General features: G+C 45.2%; 1 protein-coding gene across 4 annotated transcripts in view; it reads left to right on the plus strand.

Moving 5' to 3' along the window:
* LOC125447937 (histone acetyltransferase KAT6A-like) overlaps positions 1-24,048 on the plus strand; it is a 440,967-nt gene that overhangs the window by 266,828 nt on the left and 150,091 nt on the right. For 3 of the 4 annotated variants that reach the window (XM_059641206.1, XM_048522742.2, XM_048522743.2), the window contains one exon: positions 9,151-10,141. In XM_059641206.1, the coding sequence (XP_059497189.1) occupies positions 9,542-10,141 (600 nt within the window). In that variant the 5' untranslated portion in view covers positions 9,151-9,541. Of the gene's footprint in view, positions 1-8,237; positions 8,330-9,150; positions 10,142-24,048 lie in introns of those variants that run through there. The other variant, XM_048522741.2, reaches the window with a different exon arrangement.

The raw sequence follows: 24,048 nt of genomic DNA on the forward strand, positions 1-24,048 counted from the left end.
TGTGTATGTGAAGTGTGTGTGAGTGATTTGATGTGGTGTGTGTGTGTATGTGGAGTGAGTGTGATTGAGTTGATGTGGAGTGAGTGTGAGTGAGTGTGTGTATGTGGAGTGTGTGTGAGTGAGTTGATGTGGAGTGTGTGTGAGTGAGTTGATGTGGAGTGTGTGTGTATGTGGAGTGTGTGTGAGTGAGTTGATTTGGAGTGAGTGTGAGTGAGTTGATGTGGAGAGAGTGTGAGTGAGTGTGTATTTGGAGTGAGTGTGAGTGACTTGATGTGGAGTGAGTGTGAGTGAGTTGATGTGGAGTGAGTTGATGTGGAGCGAGGGTGAGTGAGTTGATGTGGAGTGTGTGTGAGTGAGTGTGTATGTGGAGCGAGTGTGAGTGAGTTGATGTTGAGTGGGTGTGTATGTGGAGTGTGTGAGTGAGTTGATGTGGAGTGAGTGTGAGTGAGTTGATGTGGAGTGAGTGTGAGTGAGTTGATGTGGAGTGTGTGTGAGTGAGTGTGTATGTGGAGTGAGTGTGAGTGAGTTGATGTGGAGTGTGTGTGTATGTGGAGTGAGTGTGAGTGAGTTGATGTGGAGTGTGTGTGAGTGAGTTGATGTGGAGTGTGTGTGAGTGAGTTCATGTGGAGTGTGTGTGAGTGAGTGTGTCTGGAGTGAGTGTGAGTGAGTTGATGTGGAGTGAGTTGATGTGGAGCGAGGGTGAGTGAGTTGATGTGGAGTGTGAGTGTATGTGGAGTGTGTGTGAGTGAGTTGATGTGGAGTGGGTGTGTATGTGGAGTAAGTGTGAGTGAGTTGATGTGGAGTGTGTGTGAGTGAGTTGATGTGGAGCGTGTGTGAGTGAGTTGATGTGGAGTGTGTGTGAGTGAGTTGATGTGGAGTGTGTGTGAGTGAGTGTGTATGTGGAGCGAGCGTGAGTGAGTTGATGTGGAGTGAGTGTGTAAGTGGAGTGAGTGTGAGTGAGTTGATGTGGAGTGTATGTGAGTGAGTTGATGTGGAGTGTGTGTGTATGTGGAGTGAGTGTGAGTGAGTTGATGTGGAGTGTGTGTGAGTGAGTTGATGTGGAGTGTGTGTGAGTGAGTTGATGTGGATTGAGTTGATGTGGAGAGAGTGTGAGTGAGTGTGTATTTCGAGCGAGTGTGAGTGAGTTGATGTGGAGTGAGTGTGAGTGAGTTGATGTGGAGTGTGTGTGTATGTGGAGTGTTGATGTGGAGTGTGAGTGAGTGTGTATGTTGAGTGAGTGTGAGTGAGTTGATGTGGAGTAAGTGTGAGTGAGTGTGTATGTGGAGTAAGTGTGAGTGAGTTCATGTGGAGTGGGTGTGTATGTGGAGTGAGTGTGAGTGAGTGTGTATGTGGAGTAAGTGTGAGTGAGTTGATGTGGAGTGAGTGTGTATGTGGAGTGAGTGTGAGTGAGTTGATGTGGAGTGTGTGTGAGTGAGTTGATGTGGAGTGTGAGTGAGTGAGTTGATGCGGAGCGAGTGTGAGTGAGTTGATGCTGAGTGTGTGTGTATGTGGAGTGTGTGTGAGTGAGTTGATTTGGAGTGAGTGTGAGTGAGTTGATGTGGAGTGAGTGTGAGTGAGTTGATGTGGAGAGAGTGTGAGTGAGTGTGTATTTGGAGTGAGTGTGAGTGAGTTGATGTGGAGTGAGTGAGAGTGAGTTGATGTGGAGTGTGTGTGTATGTGGAGTGTGTGTGAGTGAGTTGATGTGGAGTGTGTGTGTATGTGGAGTGAGTGTGAGTGAGTTGATGTGGAGTGTGAGTGAGTGAGTGTGAATGTGGAGCGAGTGTGAGTGAGTTGATGTGGAGTGAGTGTGAGTGAGTGTGTGTATGTGGAGTGTGTGTGAGTGAGTTGATGTGGAGTGAGTTGATGTGGAGCGAGGGTGAGTGAGTTGATGCGGAGTGTGTGTGTGTGGAGTGAGTGTGAGTGAGTTGATGTGGAGTGAGTGTGAGTGAGTTGATGTGGAGTGAGTGTGTATGTGTAGCGAGTGTGAGTGAGTTGATGTGGAGCGAGTGTGAGTGAGTTGATGTGGAGCGAGTGTGAGTGAGTTGATGCGGAGCGAGTGTGAGTGAGTTGATGCTGAGTGTGTGTGTATGTGGAGTGTGTGTGAGTGAGTTGATTTGGAGTGAGTGTGAGTGAGTTGATGTGGAGTGAGTGTGAGTGAGTTGATGTGGAGTGTGTGTGAGTGAGTATGTATTTGCAGTGAGTGTGAGTGAGTTGATGTGGAGTGAGTGAGAGTGAGTTGATGTGGAGTGTGTGTGTATGTGAAGTGTGTGTGAGTGATTTGATGTGGTGTGTGTGTGTATGTGGAGTGAGTGTGATTGAGTTGATGTGGAGTGAGTGTGAGTGAGTGTGTGTATGTGGAGTGTGTGTGAGTGAGTTGATGTGGAGTGTGTGTGAGTGAGTTGATGTGGAGTGTGTGTGTATGTGGAGTGTGTGTGAGTGAGTTGATTTGGAGTGAGTGTGAGTGAGTTGATGTGGAGAGAGTGTGAGTGAGTGTGTATTTGGAGTGAGTGTGAGTGACTTGATGTGGAGTGAGTGTGAGTGAGTTGATGTGGAGTGAGTTGATGTGGAGCGAGGGTGAGTGAGTTGATGTGGAGTGTGTGTGAGTGAGTGTGTATGTGGAGCGAGTGTGAGTGAGTTGATGTTGAGTGGGTGTGTATGTGGAGTGTGTGAGTGAGTTGATGTGGAGTGAGTGTGAGTGAGTTGATGTGGAGTGAGTGTGAGTGAGTTGATGTGGAGTGTGTGTGAGTGAGTGTGTATGTGGAGTGAGTGTGAGTGAGTTGATGTGGAGTGTGTGTGTATGTGGAGTGAGTGTGAGTGAGTTGATGTGGAGTGTGTGTGAGTGAGTTGATGTGGAGTGTGTGTGAGTGAGTTCATGTGGAGTGTGTGTGAGTGAGTGTGTCTGGAGTGAGTGTGAGTGAGTTGATGTGGAGTGAGTTGATGTGGAGCGAGGGTGAGTGAGTTGATGTGGAGTGTGAGTGTATGTGGAGTGTGTGTGAGTGAGTTGATGTGGAGTGGGTGTGTATGTGGAGTAAGTGTGAGTGAGTTGATGTGGAGTGTGTGTGAGTGAGTTGATGTGGAGCGTGTGTGAGTGAGTTGATGTGGAGTGTGTGTGAGTGAGTTGATGTGGAGTGTGTGTGAGTGAGTGTGTATGTGGAGCGAGCGTGAGTGAGTTGATGTGGAGTGAGTGTGTAAGTGGAGTGAGTGTGAGTGAGTTGATGTGGAGTGTATGTGAGTGAGTTGATGTGGAGTGTGTGTGTATGTGGAGTGAGTGTGAGTGCGTTGATGTGGAGTGAGTGTGAGTGAGTGTGTATGTGGAGTGAGTGTGAGTGAGTTGATGTGGAGTGGGTGTGTATGTGGAGTGAGTGTGAGTGAATTGATGTGGAGTGGGTGTGTATGTGGAGTCAGTGTGAGTGAGTTCATGTGGAATGTGTGTGAGTGAGTTGATGTGGAGTGTGAGTGTGAGTGTGTATGTGGAGCGAGTGTGAGTGAGTTGATGTGGAGCGAGTTTGAGTGAGTTGATGTGGAGTGTGTGTGTATGTGGAGTGTGTGTGAGTGAGTTGATGTGGAATGTGTGTGTATGTGGAGTGTGTGTGAGTGAGTTGATGTGGAGTAAGTGTGAGTGAGTTGATGTGGAGTAAGTGTGAGTGAGTGTGTATGTGGAGCGAGTGTGAGTGAGTTGATGTGGAGTGAGTGTGAGTGAGTGTGTGTGTGGAGTGTGTGTGAGTGAGTTGATGTGGATTGAGTGTGAGTGAGTTGAAGTGGAGTGTGTGTGAGTGAGTTGATGTGGAGTGAGTTGATGTGGAGTGTGTGTGAGTGAGTTCATGTGCAGTGTGTGTGAGTGATTTGATGTGGAGTGTGTGTGAGTGAGTTGATGTGGAGTAAGTGTGAGTGAGTGTGTATGTGGAGTGAGTGTGAGTGAGTTGATGTGGAGTGTGTGTGAGTGAGTGTGTATGTGGAGTGAGTGTGAGTGAGTTGATGTGGAGTGTGTGTGTATGTGGAGTGAGTGTGAGTGAGTTGATGTGGAGTGTGTGTGAGTGAGTTGATGTGGAGTGTGTGTGAGTGAGTGTGTCTGTGGAGTGAGGGTGAGTGAGTTGATGTGGAGTGAGTGTGAGTGAGTTGATGTGGAGTGTGTGTGAGTGAGTGTGTCTGTGGAGTGAGTGTGTGTGAGTTGATGTGGAGTGAGTGTGAGTGAGTTGATGTGCAGTGTGTGTGAGTGAGTTGATGTGGAGTGTGTGTGAGTGAGTTGATGTGGAGTGTGTGTGAGTGAGTTGATGTGGAGTGTATGTGAGTGAGTTGATGTGGAGTGTGTGTGAGTGTGTTGATGTGGAGTGAGTGTGAGTGAGTTGATGTGGAGTGTGTGTCTATGTGGAGTGTGAGTGAGTGAGTTGATGTGGAGTGTGAGTGAGTGAGTTGATGTGGAGTGTGAGTGAGTGAGTTGATGTGGAGTGTGTGTGAGTGAGTTCATGTGGAGTGTGTGTGAGTGAGCTGATGTGGAGCGAGTGTGAGTGAGTGTGTATGTGGAGCGAGTGTGAGTGAGTTGATGTGGAGTGTGTGTGTATGTGGAGTGAGTGTGAGTGAGTTGATGTGGAGTGTGTGTGAGTGAGTTGATGTGGAGTGAGTGTGAGTGAGTGTGTATGTGTAGCGAGTGTGAGTGAGTTGATGTGGAGTGAGTGTGAGTGAGTTGATGTGCAGTGTGAGTGCATGTGTGTATGTGGAGCGAGTGTGAGTGCGTTGATGTGGAGTGAGTGTGAGTGAGTTGATGTGGAGTGTGTGTGAGTGAGTGTGTATGTGGAGTGAGTGTGAGTGAGTTGATGTGGAATGTGTGTGTATGTGGAGTGTGTGTGAGTGAGTTGATGTGGAGTGTGTGTGAGTGAGTTGATGTGGAGTAAGTGTGAGTGAGTGTGTATGTGGAGCGAGTGTGAGTGAGTTGATGTGGAGTGTGTCTATGTGGAGTGTGTGTGAGTGAGTTGATGTGGAGTGTGTGTGAGTGAGTTGATGTGGATTGAGTTGATGTGGAGAGAGTGTGAGTGAGTGTGTATTTGGAGTGAGTGTGAGTGAGTTGATGTGGAGTAAGTGTGAGTGAGTTGATGTGGAGTGTGTGTGAGTGAGTTGATGTGGAGTGAGTGTGAGTGAGTTGCTGTGGAGTGTGTGTGTGTATGTGGAGTGTGTGTGAGTGAGTTGATGTGGAGTGTGTGTGAGTGTGCGTGTATGTGGAGTGTGTGTGAGTGAGTTGATGTGGAGTGAGTGTAAGTGAGTTGATGTGGAGTGAGAGTGAGTGAGTTGATGTGGAGTGTGTGTGAGTGAGTTGATGTGGAGTGTGTGTGAGTGTGTTGATTTGGAGTGAGTGTGAGTTGACGTGGAGTGAGTCGTTGCCGAGTGTGTGTGTGTGTGTCTGTGTGGAGTGAGTGTGAGTTGACGCGCAGTGTTTGTGTGGAGTGAGTGTGGGTTGATGCGGTGTGTGTGTGTGGAGTGAGTGTGAGTTGACGCGGTGTGTGTGTGTGTGGAGTGTGTGTGAGTTGACGTGGAGTGTGTGTGTGTGTGGAGTGTGTGTGTGTTGACGTGGAGTGTGTGTGTAGAGTGAGTGAGTTGATGCGGAGTGTGTCTGGAGTGAGTGTGAGTTGATGCGCAGTGTTTGTGTGGAGTGAGTGTGAGTTCACACGGAGTGTGTGTCTGCGGAGTGAGTTGACGTGGTGTGAGTGTGAGTTGACGCGGAGTGTGTGCACTAAGTTTGAGTTGTTGCAGAGTGTGTGTGAGTTGATGAGTGTGTGTGTGTGTGTGTGTGGAGTGAGTGTGAGTTGACGCGGAATGTGTGTGTGTGCAGTGACTGTGAGTTGACCCGGAGCGTGTGTGTGGAATGAGTGTGAGTTGACGCGGAGTATGTGTGTGTGGAGTGAGTGTGAGTTGACGCGGAGTGTGTGTGTGGAGTGAGTGTGAGTTGACGTGGAGTGTGTGTGTGGAGTGAGTGTGATTTGACGCGGAGTGTGTGTGTGTGGAGTGAGTGTGAGTTGATGCGGAGTGTGTGTGAGTTCACGTGGTGTGAGTGTGTGTGGAGTGTGTGTGTGTGTGTGTGTGGAGTGAGTGTGTGTGCGGAGTGAGCGTGAGTTGACACGGAGTGTGTGTGGAGTGAGTGTCTGTTGATGCGGAGTGTGTGTGTGTTTGGAGTGAGTGTGAGTTGATGCGGAGTGTGTGTGTGTTTGGAGTGAGTGTGAGTTGACGCGGAGTGTGTGTGTGTGGAGTGAGTGTCTGTTGACGCTGAGTGTGTGTGTGTTTGGAGTGAGTGTGAGTTGACGCGGAGTGTGTGTGTGTTGACGCGGAGTGTGTGTGAGTTGACGCGGAGTGAGTGTCTGTGGAGTGAGTGTCTGTTGACGTGGAGTGAGTGTGAGTTGACGCGGAGTGTGTGTGTGTGGAGTGAGTGTTGATGCTGAGTGTGTGTGTGTTTGGAGTGAGTGTGTGTTGACGCGGAGTGTGTGTGTGTGGAGTGAGTGTCTGTTGACGTGGAGTGAGTGTGAGTTGACGCGGAGTGTGTGTGTGTGGAGTGAGTGTTGACGCGGAGTGAGTGTGTGTTTGGAGTGAGTGTGAGTTGACGCGGAGTGTGTGTGAGTTGACGCGGAGTGTGTGTGTGGAGTGAGTGTCTGTTGACGCGGAGTGCGTGTGTGTTTGGAGTGACTGTGAGTTGACGCGGAGTGAGTGTGTGTGGAGTGTGTGTGTGTGTTGACGCGGAGTGTGTGTGGAGTGAGTGTGAGTTGACGCGGAGTGTGTGTGTGGAGTGAGTGTCTGTTGACGCGGAGTGTGTGTGTGTGGAGTGAGTGTCTGTTGACACGGAGTGTGTGTGTGTTTGGAGTGTGTGTGAGTTGACGCGGAGTGAGTGTGTGTGGAGTGAGTGTCTGTTGACGCGGAGTGTGTGTGTGTTTGGAGTGAGTGTGAGTTGACGCGGAGTGTGTTTGTGTGGAGTGAGTGTCTGTTGACGCGGAGTGTGTGTGAGTTGACGCGGAGTGAGTGTGTGTGGAGTGAGTGTCTGTTGACGCGGAGTGTGTGTGTGTTTGGCGTGAGTGTGAGTTGACGCGGAGTGTGTGTGTGGAGTGAGTGTGAGTTGACGCGAAGTGTGTGTGTGTGGAGTGAGTGTGAGTTGACGCGGAGTGTGTGTGTGTTTGGACTGAGTGTGAGTTGACTCGGAGTGTGTGTGTGTTTGGAGTGAGTGTGAGTTGACGCGGAGTGTGTGTGTGGAGTGAGTGTGAGTTGACGCGGAGTGTGTGTGTTTGGAGTGAGTGTGAGTTGACGCAGAGTGTGTGTGTGTGGAGTGAGTGTCTGTTGACGCGGAGTGTGTGTGTGTTTGGAGTGAGTGTGAGTTGACGCGGAGTGTGTGTGTGGAGTGAGTGTGAGTTGACGCGGAGTGTGTGTGTGTGGAGTGAGTGTGAGTTGACGCGGAGTGTGTGTGTGTGCGGAGTGAGTGTGTGTGGAGTGAGTGTCTGTTGACGCGGAGTGTGTGTGTGTTTGGAGTGAGTGTGAGTTGACGCGGAGTGTGTGTGTGGAGTGAGTGTGAGTTGACGCGGAGTGTGTGTGTGTGGAGTGAGTGTCTGTGACGCGGAGTGTGTGTGTGTTTGGAGTGAGTGTGAGTTGATGCGGAGTGAGTGTGAGTTGGTGCGGAGTGTGTGTGTGTGGAGTGAGTGTGAGTTGATGCGGAGTGTGTGTGTGTTTGGAGTGAGTGTGAGTTGACGCGGAGTGTGTGTGTGTGGAGTGAGTGTCTGTGATGCGGAGTGTGTGTGTGTTTGGAGTGAGTGTGAGTTGATGCGGAGTGAGTGTGAGTTGGTGCGGAGTGTGTGTGTGTTGGTGCGGAGTGAGTGTGTGTGTGTGCGCGGAGTGAGTGTGAGTTGCCGCGGAGTGTGTGTGTGTGTTGACGCGGAGTGAGTGTAAGTTGGTGCGGAGTGAGTGTGTGTGAGTGTGTGGAGTGAGTGTGTGTGCGGAGTGAGTGTGAGTTGGTGCGGAGTGAGTGTGTGTGAGTGTGTGTTGGTGCGGAGTGAGTGTGTGTGGAGTGAGTGTGAGTTGATGCGGAGTGAGTGTTTGTGTGTGCGGAGTGAGTGTGTAGAGTGAGTGTGTGTTGATGCGGAGTGAGTGTGAGTTGGTGCGGAGTGAGTGTGGAGAGTGAGTGTGTGTTGATGCGGAGTGAGTGTGAGTTGCCGCGGAGTGCGCGCGCGCGCGCTCTGGGCTCTCAGTGCTGCCCCCTCCTGGCCGCCTGTCTCCCTGCCGCTCTCTCCTGTCCCTCTCCCTCCTCCTGCCTCTGCTCTTTAAGATGGCGGCGGCGCTCTCGCTCGGCTCCTTCCCTTCGCTCTCGGTGAGTGTCCCCGGCTCCCAGCCCACACCCCGCCGCGGGCCGCGCTGCCTGAGACCCCGGGCACCCTCCCCCCGGCTCCGAGTGCCCGGCTTGTAGCAGGAGGAGGAGGGAGGGTGAAGTGGGGGGCGGGCGGGCGGCTCGAATAGAAAACCCCGAGGCGACAGCCGGGAGTGCGGCCCAAACGCTGCTCGAGTATGTGTGCGGGGGGCCTGCGAGAGGCCTGAGGCCGCTCTCCCACCTTCCCCCACCCCCTCCTGAGAGAGGCCGGTGCTGGTGGCTGGAAAGCCCAGGCCGCGGGCGGCGGTGGGGATAGAGGGGCGCCCGGGGTGAGGCTTCAGTTTGCCCGCCCCGGCCTAGGCCACAAGGCCTCGGGCTCGGAGTTTGTGGCGTAGCGGGGAATTGGCGGGGTTGGGGTGGGGGGCGCGGTGGGAGGGTGGGCGTTGGTAGAAAAGCCAGTTTGGGAGTGTCGTTCCGGGGGCTATGGGACTCCTTCCCCCCCGCTTCTCCCTTAGGGCGGTCAACCCTCGGTGCTGGGCTGTAAACAAAAGCAGCAATCGCTGTGTGCAACTGGCAATCCTCAGCCCAGAGGAGGTGCAACAACAAAATAGTGTAAAACACACTGGCATCTCTCACAACTCCAGTCCCCGTACAGACTGTGTGTCTGTGCCTTCCAACCCCCACCTCCACCTCGACTCTATGCACTTCCCCTTCTGTCAGCCTCTTTCTTTTTTGTTTATTTCTCGAGAATTGTATGGATGGACTATTGTCCTTGATTTTTACTTTCGCTTTTAAACGTGTCTTTATTGTTTTTGCTTTCCCAGATGCAGCAACCTGCAGAGTGTTTGTCTTGGATTACATTTGAAGTGAAAACAGCCTTTTTGAGCAAGTGAATGGAGACTTTGTGATGGTCTTGGAACTTTACAGAACGTTGGAATTTTAAAAATTGGACAGTGATTCTGATTTCCTATTAATGAAAGGTTCTCATTTCTAATATATGAACCGGTGAACCACTGTTATTCTTCCATCTCGTTTCCTTTGTAGGATCATTTGAAGTCTTGGTGAGAAAGAGAGAGGGAGATTGGCTTTGAATTGGAAAACGTCAATGCTATGGTGAACTGCTTCTTTATTCCGAGAAATCCTTTTTTGTCATGTGTGGAACTGGTTCAACACCGAGATAAGGGGTAACACTGTGGATATTGGGAGCCATCAGCCATGGTAAAACTTGCAAATCCGTTGTATACCGAGTGGATTTTGGAGGCAATCCAAAAAGTTAAAAAGCAGAAACAGAGACCCTCTGAGGAAAGGATTTGTAATGCTGTATGTTCATCCCATGGATTAGACAGAAAAACTGTCCTGGAACAACTAGAGTTGAGCGTGAAAGATGGGACAATCCTAAAGGTTACAAATAAAGGACTAAACTCTTACAAGGATCCAGACAATCCAGGGCGAATTGTACTTCCCAAACCTCGAAATCAGTCCAAGTCGGATGCTAAACACACAGTCGACTGGAATAAGCTTCTCAAAAGGGCACTTGAGGGTTTAGCGGAGCCCAATGGGTCATCATTGAAGAACATTGAACGATATTTGAGGGGTCAGAAAGATGTGATAGCTGTATTTGGGGCTGGTGCCTCCTCAGCCCTTCACCAGCAACTGAGGCTTTCTTTGAAACGCGCCATAAGCCATGGCAGGATCGTCAAGGATGGGCCCCTGTATCGGTTATCACGCGGCAAACCAGGCAGTGAAAGCAAACAAGGACATGAGTCAATTGCCTGCCTCCCACCGGTTAGCCTCCTCACTCATGAGAAGGACCGGGTAGGTTGTATTTGGATGTTGTCTGAAGCTTGCTTTTTTCTTGAAGTCGATGTTTCACGCTAGACAATCCAGCTATCTAGGAAATGTAGAAATTCTGGGCCGCAGTAATTCCAAGAATGAGGAATGTTTTCCCAGCTCTAAGTCCCAATTTGTTCCATAAATTTACGGTACATGTAGTGATGAGAGTTGGTGCTTAATGGAGAGTGAACACTGGAAAGAGAGAGAGAGAATATGTTGAAATTCTTGCCAGTGCCAAAAGTAGTCAGTTCAGTTAAGAGAAAAATTCAAATCTGACAGCCACGGTGGTAACATTCAAGCATTAAATTTGCTACTTGGGTTATCTATGGTCATAAAATACTTATCACTCCTTTTAAAAAGACAAGCACTTCAATTGAATTGGAGAAATTGATGCCAAATTCTGTGGAGTTGATGGGAGCTTGAGCAGTCGCCAGATGCAAGTTTACCAGAGTTAGATTTTCAAGGTCCTGTCAGGATTACTGTTTATTTTGTCTGTGAGCATATATCTGTAAGATGTCCTGGTTAAAGTTCAGAGCTTGCTGTGATGGTGTGTAATTAATAAGTGAAAATGCTGTGCATGAAATCATTTACAAGTCAGCTTCATGCAGTGTTTTGAGACTTCTGATTATTTCTATGCTTTACGTGGCACGGGAACCTGGTCCCGGTAAAAGTTGCCATGCTCTCAAAATTTGATTGCCAGATTCACTTTTCGTTCTCATGATTAACGTTGTGATATCCAATTTTCTGTGGTACATGCCATGCAGATTTAGCTGTGTAAATCCTCCTAAATTGCTTATTCAGACCTCTGAAAAGCTTTAGGACTCAGCCTTTCAGGATGCACTGGTGTGCCAGCATGAGTTTGGACTTAGGACAATGTCAATAAAATGTGCATTCCAAGCCCACTTTAGTGATGCTGCCTTATCTTCGTTCATTTATGCATTTTGCAAACAATAAATCAATGTTGGACTGAGATTAAAATTTGTTGTTTAAAATAGAGGTCATGGCTGTGAAAGGTGTAAATTAGGGCACAAGATTTTATTTCCTAACCTGCTGAGAAACAATATTATTCATGTAAGGAAAGAGGATGATATAAACACAATGCCATAAAAGTGCAGAAATAGGTAGCGATGATGGTTGACATGTGCTCTGATACTAAATAAATAAAATTATTCCTTTCTTTGTAATTTTTAAGAGTTTTAAATTGGTCTTTTTCACAACTTCACGTCATTCCCTGTAGTTTGAGCCAAGGAACTAGTTCTGAAATAGATTCGTTGCCATATATACACATAAGTTGCAACAAAATTGTGATCAGGTTCCACAAACTGCATTGAGATAACTGACCATTTATTCTTGTAGTTTTGTTTATTGTGGATAACTCTTGGCTAGGACATGAGAATGTCCTGGGTTTTCAAATACTCTATGAAAATGATCATATCATTGGAACGTGCATACTGGGCATTGGCTTTGCATCTGAGCAAAAGGCTACAATTTCAACACTGGAACATTTCCTCAATAATGTACACAAGTGTTAGCTTGGATTGCATACATTTTCGCAGTTGGGGTCTGGTTTCCTCAACTTTCTTTTCTGAGGTGAGGAAGCAACTTGTGAGCTGACTTGAAGCATGCAGGAAGGCAATCAGAGTTGCGTGAATGATGCACTGAATGACCTCAGCTCAATTTATGCAATGAAATGATAAGAAACTGTAGAGCTGGATGAACACTAGGCCCAGCAGCATCTTCGGAGCACAAAAGCTGATGTTTCGGGCCTAGACCCTTCATCAGAAAAAGCATCTACAGTTCCCATTATCTCTGAGATATGATAACACTGCACATATACTACAAGAAAAGCAGGTGAATGCATTTTTACATTTTTTATGCTATCTTTCAGGAAATCTGCATGTGGCTTCCTTTTGAGTTCACTTCGAATTTTGTTTTTGGCTCCTCCTTAGATGAATGGGATTTGAATGTTTCCTGAATTTTGAAGGAGTTGCAACCTTGTAGACCAGGAAGCTGATTTGTTGGCACTATTGTGTGTTAATCAGCCAGTCACAGGTACACAGGTTAATTGAGGCCCATTTGTTTGTTTTTTTGCAGTACAGCATGGTGATGTAGACTTGGTGGTAAGTATCTCTCTGAGCTCACCAGGGACAAGAGCAAAGTGTTGTTACCCATCCTCAGTTGCCCTGACACATTGTTGTTGAGTGTTCTTTTCAAACTGACACTGTCCAAGGACAACAGCATCCTGCAATATTTTGAAGGACGAAATTGCAGTTTATTTACATCGTGGTGAAACATGTCTCTAACTGCAAAAAAAATCATGTTTCCAGTTATTTCAGTGCATTTGGTCGAAAGAAATGTCAAAGTTCTCCATGAAGTTGGCAGGTGCATTCTCACTTAGAATTAAGGAGTCAAAAGACAGTCAATCATTTGTTTTCGATCTTTCCTGCTTCTTTCCAGGTAGGGTTAGATTAGTTGGGATTTTTTGTGTGTAATTCCTGTCTCATAGGCCAATTTCCTTCTGCATGATTATTGCTGGAGACTTGAATTTGAATGTTGAATGTCATTTGCAACTCTTTTATAAGCCTAGAAACTTTTGCAGTCTCTCAGTTGAAGAAAACTGATGTCGTCAAGCGCAAGATGCTGTGAAAGCCTGTGTAGTGTTTGTGTTTATAACTCAGTTCTGAATGGAGTAACCAACAAATTGTTGTGACCAAATTTGTGGGCTGTCACCCAGCACAAGATATTTTCTAACCTCCTTGAAGGAGTTGCACAACAGTAAATGTAAAAGAAAATCTAACATGAGGCTTGGATAGTAAAAATCAATGAATTGTTGGTACGGGGAAAATTTGGTGAGTTGACTAGTCTTCTAGTTTGGAGGTAATATGAAAAAAAATGCTCAAGTTGTATGTCAAATCTGAATTTTAACATGTTGGGTATGTGGGACAACTTATTCAAGCTCACAAAAACAACAAAGGGAAGGAATGAGAGGAATGTTGAAAAGAGCTTTTGTTGGCCTGGAAATAGTATTCCAATCTTGGGCTTGATAACGTTAAATGCTGATGAGAAGTAAGAAACTGGTTGAAGCAGATGAGCAAAGCAAGATTTAGTTTTCACAATGAAACATAAAATGGGAATTGCAGCGGAACTTTTGAGAACTTGTGTGAAGACTGTCAGCGGAGGGAAGATAAAGATTGCAGCCATCAAAAGTAAGAGTGCATTTGGTTATGTTTTTGAGAGATCCAGCAAAACTTGTCATCAAGGGATTCCAAGAAGCAAGATTTTTCACTGCTCAGGTCTTTGATCTCTAGCATCGTTAGACTGTGAACCACTGATAATGATGTAGCTACAAAGAGACTTCACCTTACTTCTGCTGAGAATAGCATATTGAAGGAAATCTGAATATAAAGCGGGAAAGTTCAGAAAATAATACAAGTGAATGGAAGAGATTATTCATATGAAAGAGGGAGCAGTGTGAAGAGAAGTAACATCCTGGGAAAATAGAAACAAGAGGGTGGGAGATTAAAGCATTGACAGTAGCACATAGAGAGCAATTTAAGAATTTGCTTAGCACAGACACTACTTATTGATGTTTTGACGTGCCAGACTCTCTGTTGGAGCTGCACACTTGTATGATTGGCTACAGTTTTCCAGCGGTCATAGAATTAAGCCTAAAAGTTTGCTGCTTCTTTTAGAAGAGTGAGTAATTGCACGGTTAGGGTGACAGAGGAATGCCAAGGATTCTCCTTCAGTAGGGAGAGATTGATAAGTGTCTCGGAGTTAATGTAGAGACAGTAGGAATAGTAGCATTTGATGCTACTGTTCACGTTGAGTGAGTAAAGCTTTTCAGAGTGTAAATGACAGAAGTTGGATTGTGTGGGTACCCAAACACAAGATATTATGAGCCAATGCATGTGCAGTGTGACTGAGAAAGAAGTAAATTGAGTAATGGTTACACTGCATAGTGCCCCTGGTGTCTTCAAACAATTTTTGGATAGTAATGTACATGGTTTTGAAGTCAGCCATAAGTGGGATTTTTGATTTCGTTGAACTCTGTTGCAGCTATTAAGAGTGGAACTTCGGTTGATGTACCAGGGTGCCTCTAAACAAATGGTCACAATGTAACAGGCTTTACAAAAGATTTTCTTTTCATCCAAAGCAGCAGTATGTTGAGTATTGCCGACAGATGCTCTGGTCACTGATGAGATAGCATCAATATTTCTGCTTGTGGGACAAATCATCACTCGTGATAAACGCTGCATGTGGCATATCTGGTCAGTTGCACTTGTGAAGGTATTTGATGCCTTCATAATGTTGCTTGTAATATTCCCAATCTCTCCACTTTTTAGGCAAATGAGAATTTATTTTGACATTAGCAAGGTGGGGGCAGTGGGGTGTGGGGGGGGAGGCGAGGTTGGTGATTGCCTCATGGTATTATCACAAGCCTATTAATCCAGAGACCCAGGTCGTGTCCTGGGGACCCAGGTTCAAATCCATGCCACATGCTGCAATAATTTTCATGGATAATGAGTGTCTGGTTTTGTTCAATAAATGGAGAATTGATGCAAGTATTGAGCTGTGTCTCTCATGCCTTTTAATTGCTCACATGTTGAGAGAAAGTTATCTTCAATATTGATTTCATAACTGAAGATTTTGGGTGAAAAAATCCAAACATGAGCGAGTTGAAAACGAGCATAAACATGCAAATGGTTCGAACTTGAGCGATGAAAGCATGTGCATAATAATGACTATCATTTAACAGATAACATACGATAACCTGGCATTTAGTACTGTATTGTCCATTATCTCAGATTTACGGGTGGGGGATTTATAATCATTAAAACAGGACATGCACTGCTTGTCTAGGAAATGGAGAAGTTGCAAGCTATTGCGTTTACCCCATTGACTACCTGTGGCTAGTTCTAACCAAGTGTTTGGAGAAAGTTGAGTTTTCCCCTGACGTAGATACAATTGACCACATGATAAAGGGAAGCAAGGGAAACTATCTGTTAAAATTTGATCCATTACGCTGAATATTTATTCAAAAGCTGTGAATACGCCTGTGGAGTGACACTGTTGAATTTGACCACCAACTGATTTTCATTCAGTACTGAAAAAGATTTGCAAGTTCTGCAGTATATCCAGTTCAATTGTAAGTTCTTCAAAGAGCGCTGTCGATCTTTTGGATCTGGAGCGACCAAAATTCAAATTGGTTTTTGAATTGTGATTAAGTCAGCGGGATTTTGCTTGTGAAAGTTACAGCATGGAGGTTTGATTGCTCCCTGGTTATCCTCCCATGATCAATTCATTCGAAGTTTGCAGAATAGACTCTCAGTTGTAAGTATGGAATGAATATTCCTTTGAGCCTACTCTAACCTATTAGCATGCATTGGTGGCTTCAGAATCCAAGCAGGATACAATCCCACATGCCTGTGATATTACACATTGTGGAGCCCACGAAAGCATACTGGCAGTTACATCTTCTTCTTTACTTTCTTCTGTTGATTTAACCCTCACCTGTCTCTGTCTGCCTGCCTGTCTTTGAGTGGGATGCTGGAATTGAAGAAGATTAAATTATCTACATTAATTAGCTTCTGTTAGGGTTTAACTGGGGTCTGGTAAAGCCACTGTCCTATTTATAATTGTTAATTCTTTTGTTTTAAATTATAAGCTTGGTGTGTGATGTAGGTTATTTATCAAGTCTAATATTAGTTATTCAAAGTTTGTTTCCAAACTTTTGGGGTCAATTTTGAGGGTTGTTGAGGATTTTAATTTTAGTGTTGTGTTGTGATTCTTATGTTGCAAATAAAAGGTTGGGGAAACTGATTTGGTTTGGTTGTATGTCTGTGTTAAAACAGTAGATGTGTGTCCCTTCTGAGGAAAGGTTGCTTATTCTGAAATGCTGTCTCTGATTTCCCTCCACAGATGCTACCAGACTTAGTGAACTTTCCCAGCAGTTTCTGTCTTTGTCAGGATGTCGTGTCGTTTTCGTAATAATATATCAATATTCAATCGACATCATGATGCTGTGTGCAGTTGAGATTGAAGTAGGACTGAAGATACACAGACAAATGAGAAGGCCTTTCTGGATTAGTGTTGAGGCAGCACCAAGAATCCCTTGGAATCTTAAAAGGGAAAAATAACTTTATTCTTATTGAAGCTGGTTGCCTTCACTTGGCTGACTTTGTTTTGGAGTTGCTTCATGATTGATGTTGGTGCACGTTAATTGAAGATGTATCATTGGTATGACTCAGGCCTATTAAAACAGTAGGAGTGAAGCTGATTGAATAACAGACCTTTCCATTTCTTTGTGGACAGTTTTCTGTTTGCCCAGAAATGATAGAACATTTTCCACAGATCATGCATTATTGATTGTAAAATGTAACTGTTTGAGAGGTGCCACTATTTGAGCTGATGAAACTTGTTATTTAGTGTAGCTAATCTGCTTGGAAGAAACTTCTGTAGGATTCAAAGTTAGGTTTGGTGTCGGGATATTCTGTTGACCAATTTTGCAGCAGATTGTTTTTATTTAAGATCAAATTCTGAGAATTGTCAATGCAGGAAATCTGAAACACAAAGTGGAGATAGCCACGTCTAGCATCACCTTTAGAGTAAATGATTCTGGTCCACTGACACTTTTTCAGACTTGAAGATGCCCAGTAGAGTATTTCTGTTGATGATGAAGGTTGGGGGAAGCAGGATATTTGGTGGCAAGAAGAGTGCGTGGAGATGGTGTCCTGAGAGAGAGAAAATGGAAACAAGAACCAAAATTGCTGGAGAAATGCAGCAGGTCTGGTAGCATTTGCGTTGAGAAAACAGAGTCAATGTTTTGGTCTTGTGATCTTTCCTCGGAACTGGACTCAAAATGTTAACTCTGCTTGCCCTCCACAGAGTGCTAAACCTGCTGACTTTCTCCAGAAATTGCTGTTTTTTTGTCAGATTTGCAGCAAATGCAGTTATGTGTTTTTTTTTGGTTCAAATGTAACGTGAGCTTTATTTTTCCCTCCCTTGACACACTTTTTTTTTCTCCCCTTGTCCAGTCCCTTCCCACTTAAATCTGTGATTTTTATGACGCTTTACATCCATTTCACAATTTTCAGTTTGCTGTTGCCATCTCTTGAGAACGGACTTGCTGTCCTACTTCATGCCCATCCCCCATCAAACGGTCTGATGGCTGTTCACTGCTTCTTCGAGAGAAAGTCAGAACTGACCCCAGCCATTTGGCTATGTTTGCCTTCACTTTGAGCAAGTTTTCCTTTCACTTCTGTCACTTCCTTCAGGTCAAAAATTTGGCTATGAATACTCTAAAGGATCGCAATCATGCCTGCGGCCTCTTTGTGGGTGCTGTGAAACATTGCTTATTCGTTGCTTTGGTAGCTCTCTCTGTGTGTGTGTCTCTCTCTCTGTCTGTTTGTGTGTCTGTCTCTGTGCGTGTCTCTCTCTCTCTCTCTCTGTCTGTCTCTCTCTGTGTCTCTTGTATATTGATGACTTAAGTGCTGCCTCGCTCTCCCAGATAGAATAGAAAAAAAATTATCCGTGTTACTTCCAATTTCCACCCTGCTGTCATGTTCACTTGGTCCATTTCTGGCTCCTCCCCTCAAGTCCTTAGATATCTCTTCTTATGTTTTCTGTGGATGGGTTGGGCACCGACATCCATGAAAAACTCATTAACTCCCACGTTCAGCTTGACAGTACATCCTCACGTCCTACCTTGTGTAGGGGCTCCATCCCATTGTTCCAGTTTCTCTGTCTCTGTTGCGTCTGTTCTGATGATGCCACCTTAGGTATGGGGACCTCAAATGTCCATGTTTTTCCTCAACCAAGGATTCCCCACCATCGTGATTGTCAGGGCCCTCACTTCTGCCTTTATCTCTTCCATCCCCTCCCAGAACAGCGATAGGGTACTCCTGGTCCTCTCCTTTGCTTCTCACACCTTCACGGCTCTTCCTATCCCCCCCTCTCTCTTAGTCCAGCTGTTTTGATTTGTACTGAAGCTTCACTGAATTCAAATGCGGTAACTCTGTTTCTTAGCTGACCCGACTTGCAGAGTTTCTCCAGCACTTCCTGTTTGTAGTTGACTGTTTGAAATATGTTTTAAATATTGTAGTGATGTACAAGCACATAAGACTTTGAATTGTAATTATGGTGTGTTTAAATGAAACATTGACGACAGTACTGAAATTTTTCTGAGGTTGTGACCAGTAGAATAGACAGACAGAGAAGGATAATGAGTAACTGGAAAAAAATACTTTGGTAGGTGAACGCAGGTTGCTCGGCAGTTGCAGGAGGTGACGGAGAACCCTAGCTTGGTGAGCGAGTGGAGATGAGATGCTTTCTCCACATAAAACAGTGGTATTTAGGAGGTTGTTAGGCATCTAATTGAGGTGTACATTATGACATTGACAGAATATCGACCCACATTTGAGTCATGAGTGTATTTACCCTTGGGTAGAATGAATCCAAAGAGGGCTAAGTAATGGATAGCCATTGTGCCTTTCACATGATAAGGACATTTCCAAAGGGCTTCGCAGCTAACAAAATAGGTTTCAAATGCTTCTCTACTGAATGCACTGTGGCCTTCAGTTTGTGCACAGAAGGTCCCACGGAGCCATATGACATTGATCAGATTATTGGTATCACTGCTGCACTTGAAATAGTTCCATTTGTTTTAAAACACTTGGGAATTACTGAGTTTGTGAAAGGCATGATGTCAGTGCAAGTTCATTGAGCGCACATTGGTGAGGACAGTTAGAAAGAGAGATTCTCCTCCAAATGAAATGATGGATGAGCTTTCTTGCATGCACCTGGAAAGATACAGGAGACCTCGATGCAGTTTGCCCTTCCCAAGGTAACATCTCCAATAGTATAGCGCTTCTTCATTGCTAGTTGAATGGTTAGAGTTTCAAAGTGTTTGAGCATGTTGAAATAGAGTTAATTGGCTTGGGACAAATGAAAGGTATTTTTGAGACTGTTCTTTACTATATCCAGTTTGAGCAGCCTGCTGAGCTTCTCCTTTCTCTGACACATCTCCATTTGTGGAGAAGGAGTCAGTGTGACTTGCAAACCTGGTTGCATTGAATACTTGTGCTTGTTTGAATTGTGAATGGGCCCAGTACTTGCGATTGACATTGGTACTGTTTTGATAAATGCCAGTCAAGGGGGAAACCACACACTTAATTGACAGATGCCCATTCTCCTAACTGCTGACTGGGTTCTTCATTGCCTCAAGACCTTCCAAGCTTAATGCAATGAGGGGAAGTGACACCACTCCCACGTGATGCTGAAGGAGTTGTGAAAACCTTTAAAGACAGTAGCAGCCAGCAGAGGGATTTCAACTGCAAAGTAAGATGTTTGAAATTTCCATTGCATTTTTCAGCTAGTTTGGTGCACTTTTTGGTTTCTTTCTGACATTGTGTTCTTGACTAATTGTTAATGCAGTAATCTCTTTCTTAGCTAATAAACATTTTCAATGTAAGCATTAAAATAAGTATGTTTTCTCGGTTTAATTTGCTTTACTAGTCTAACCATTGATATTGTTTAATGATTCCTAGTGAATGAATGGGCAAGGAGGTGAAGGTGGAGGTTGAGGGAAGTGAAAAGTGAGTACAATGGCACTTGAGTGACTTATGAAAAGAAAACCATGCTTGAGAAATATAATGGAACTTTTCAAGGATGTAGTTTGCAGAGTTTATAAGGGGGAGCCAGTAGATGTCATTTACTTGGACTTTCACAAGGCTTTTGATGTGCCAGAAAAGAGATAAGCATGTAAATGTAAAGCAAGTGGGATTGGAGGCAGTGTACAGACATGGATGAAAAAGCCGTTGGCAGCCAGGAATCAGCAAGTAGGAATAAATGCTTCTTTTTCCAAGTGGCACATAGTGACTTTCAGGGTACCGTATGCCGCCTCACAATATAGATCAGTGACTTAGAGAGGGAACTAAGTGTAATATCTTAAAATTTGCAGATGGCACAAAGTTGGATGAGAGGGTGAACTGTCAGAAGGATGCAGAGATCCTCCCCTCTGGATCCTTCTTTCTCCTTCTGTCCAAACGGGAGGTTTGGACACGTTGAGTGAGTGAGCACACGTATGGCAGATGAAATATAATGTGGATCAAGGTGAGATTATCCACTTTGATAGTTAAAACAAGGAGGCAGATTATAATTTGAATGTCAAGGGATTGGGAAGGTGGGGGTGCAACAAGACCTTGGGGTCCCTGCACGTCATTTGCTGTGAGTAAGCATTGCAGGTGCAGCAGGCGGTTAAGAAGATACATGGTATGTTTGCGTTCATAGTTTTGTTTGAAGTACAACAACAAGAATGGCTTGCTGCAGTTGTGTGGGGCCTTGGTGAGATTATACCCTGGAGTGTTCGGTGCAGTTTTGGTCTTCCGAACTGAGAGAGGATATTCTTGTTGTGGAGGGGCTGCAATGAAGATTTGCTGATCGTGTGGTGATGTATGAAGAGAAACTGTCATGGTTAAAACTGCATTCATTAAAATTCAGAAGAATGAGACCAGGCTGGGGGGAGTGGTGGGGGGGGCAGTGGTGGTGGGGCTGTTAAGGAGTTAAATACAGTCTTTGCGCTAAAGGGATCCAAAGGTGTGGGCAAAAGGCAGGAACAGGGTACTGAGGTGGATCATCAGCCCTGATCAGACGGAATGATAGAGCAAGCTCAACAGGCAGAATGGCCTACTCCTATATTACATGATTCGGTGTTGGCAGATTGGTAGGGTAGCAAGTGGGCCTAGAGCATCTGTAGTTGAGCCAGGTGCATTGGTATCTGATCACAACTGATTGAACATGGATCCACAAGTTCGGAGGTCAGTGCTGAGGTTCTGTCAGGAAGAGCTGAGGTAGTTTGGTGAAGTTGTCTTTAGTGTGGGAATGATATTCAGGGACAGTCAGCCAGGGTTGGGGTGTCAAGACGTCCATGTGATCCTCTTCATGCAACTCTTGAACTGTTGGAATGATAATCTTGTCATCGGATGTCTTGGACTGCTATAACACAGAAGTTGTTAATTCAAGATATTAAGTCTGTTTAGGTTCTTGGGATGCATTTCCTTTGCTGATTCTTCCACATGACTCTAATTCTTTCTCTTTTAAGTGTTTATCCAGTTCTCTTTTGCAGGTGAATATTGAGTCTGTATCTGTCACCCAACAGACTGCACCCTGTGAATCTAAATCTTTCATTGTGCCATATAGTTTTGTCACCTCTAGTACTTGTATAAATCACCTTAAAGCTGTATTCTCTACTAATTGGCAGTTCAGCCACTGGAAACAGTTTCCCTTTATTTTCTCCATTTGAATTCCTGATGATTTTAAACACCTCTGTAAAATCCTGTCTTGTTCTTCTCTGCCTGACCCAGCTTCTCTTATCATTTCACATATGTATAATCACCTCTTCAAAAATTTTCGCAAGCTTCTCCTTGACCCTCTCCAGAGCCATCATATCCTTGCTCAAGTGTGATGCCCAGAATTAGATACTGACTATTTTGAGGATACTTTGTGAAGGTATCAGAGTAAACACCAGCAATGCAGTGTAATGTGAAGTGATTTATCCCAATTTTGACACCATTGTCAATGAGATGGCCGTAATAGACTAATGAATGAGTTCAGTCAGTGTCAAAATGGGTTGCTTGATGGCTTCAAGATGACAAACAGAGACTGGGAGTAAATGGTAATTATTCAGAGTGGACAAGGGTGGCAATCATGTTGTACAGGAATAAGTGTGAAGACCACTGTTGACTTTGCAAGAACAACTTACACCATGGAATTGAAAAGAATTTCTAAATTTGCAGATTCAGCCAATGTTAAGGAGGATTTAAACAAAAATGTGGGATGATTTTAATGACCTTGTCGAATGGAAGAATTGTAGGCAAATGATTTTGATTCCAGATAAATGTGAAGTAGGTGATTTTTTAGTAAGAAGAATCGGACTCTTACTTGGAAGAGTCAGGTCAAGGTGGGGAAGCAGTGTTATCTTGAACTTCCATTCAAGTGCGAAATGAATTTCATGATGTCGACAATATCAAGGTAATGAGTAAATGAATGCCACTAATAGGAAAAAAAGAAGTGTTTGCCTTTGTTTAGACATGCTGTGTGATCACAGCTGATGGTAATATTGGACCTGTCAGATCTCCGAGTGAAACCAGGTTTAACAGATCATTGGACTCACGTAATTTGGTAAGTCACTGAATATGGCCATGAGAGCTCCCACTGCTCTCTTAACAAAGAACATAAAAGTTTATTGCATTACTGAACAATGTTACATGATACAAGAGGAGTTTGAAATGGCCTTCAGACAGAAATCAGAAAGAAAAATTAAATCCTTTTACCCCTTGACAACCTTACTGGCAGCCAAAACACAAACCTGTCTCCAAGCTACAGCACTTGTCTGCCTGGCTTGGCTTGGTTGTAACTGGTTTCACGTTGGTGTATTTATGCATTTATGGCACAGTTTTCGGAAGTTAATCAAAGTGGAATAATCTGAATCAAGATGGCGATGGAGGAGCAAGGCTGTCTGGGTTTTTGAGCACTGGGCTCATCACTGCCATCTGCTTTGTTACTTTTCTTCCTACTGTGCTCTTTTTCTTTTACTTTCTCTTTCTCTCTTTCACTTCTCATTTGTATTTCACTTCCTTAAAGTCTTTTGTGGTGGTTAAGTTTGGCAGCATTGGCATGGCAGCGCAAGCGGGCTGTGCATGGAATGGCGACAGCCTCCAGGCCGTTGGAGATGGTGACAGCAGAGGCAGCTCCTCTGGGGGATTCGAGGCGGCAGCAGAAAGGATGCTGTTCCAGCATTCGGGGCCAGTAGCAACGCTGAAACCCATCTCATGATCAGACGTAGCGGTGCCGGCCAGGCAAAAATCTCTGTGGAGATGGCTGGAGCACAACTCTTGGCAAGGTGGTGGCCTGGTCTGCCAGCAGAGTTGGAGCATTATAGTTACAGTACACCCACAGCTGGGGCATCTGGTGTTGGTGCAGCACCCTGGTTTGCCCAGAGCGGAGATTCCTGGTATCATTGAGACAGCGCCAGAACCAGGGGTTGCTGGATTTGGCCATGGCATGCCTGGAGTGGTGTCTTCTGGTTATCGCAACGCTATAGCAGAGTTGGGAATTCCTGGTTGTGGGGTCAGCATGGGACCAGGCATTGGCGAGGTTGGCCCAGTGGTGAAGAGATGGCGCCTAAAGAATGGTGATTCCTATGTTGATGCAACTGGTGAGGTGGTGGGAGGAGGATGGTGGTGCAGATCTCGATGGTGTGCTGGCTCAGATGTCACGACTTATGGCGGAGGCAGTGGAACAAGAATTGGTTGTCTTTTAGCTCTTACTTTTTGAACCGTAGAACCATGAATTGTTCTCAAACTGTTCAAAATGCTGCCGGATCGTGGTGACAGTTGAGGCTTTTTGCTGCATTTTACTGTCTCATTCGCTGCAAAATGCAAGTAACAATGAATTTCAATTCAGCTGAAGCCACTTCCTGAGACCCTACTAATACAGATCACTTGCACCGTAACATTTGTCCTTCAACTCTTGTCCTTAAGAGAGTTGTAGGATGTCATTTTTTCTCTTGGGAACCTCCTTGGCTGCCTTCTGATGTTTAATCCATAGCAAATTGGGACTTTTCCCACAGCTCTGACTGCTTGTAACAGCACCTCTGCAGCAATTTCCCTCTTTTCTTTGACTGAACCAGTTTGCTGTTTGAATAAATGTTCTTCTGGGCCTCCCGTCTGGGTTGTGAAGCTCAAGTTTACACCAACAGTTAGCTTGCCAGGGGAGGGGCTTGCTAGTCATTTAGCTCTCATCACATGATTTATTGCAAGTATTGTCTTTGGCTCATGGATCAAAAATGACTTTCAGACCCTTTCTTAAAAACATATCAGGCCTCATTA

This window comes from Stegostoma tigrinum, chromosome 40 (genome assembly GCF_030684315.1).
Source record: "Stegostoma tigrinum isolate sSteTig4 chromosome 40, sSteTig4.hap1, whole genome shotgun sequence".
In the NCBI taxonomy this organism is placed as follows: Eukaryota; Metazoa; Chordata; class Chondrichthyes; order Orectolobiformes; family Stegostomatidae; genus Stegostoma; species Stegostoma tigrinum.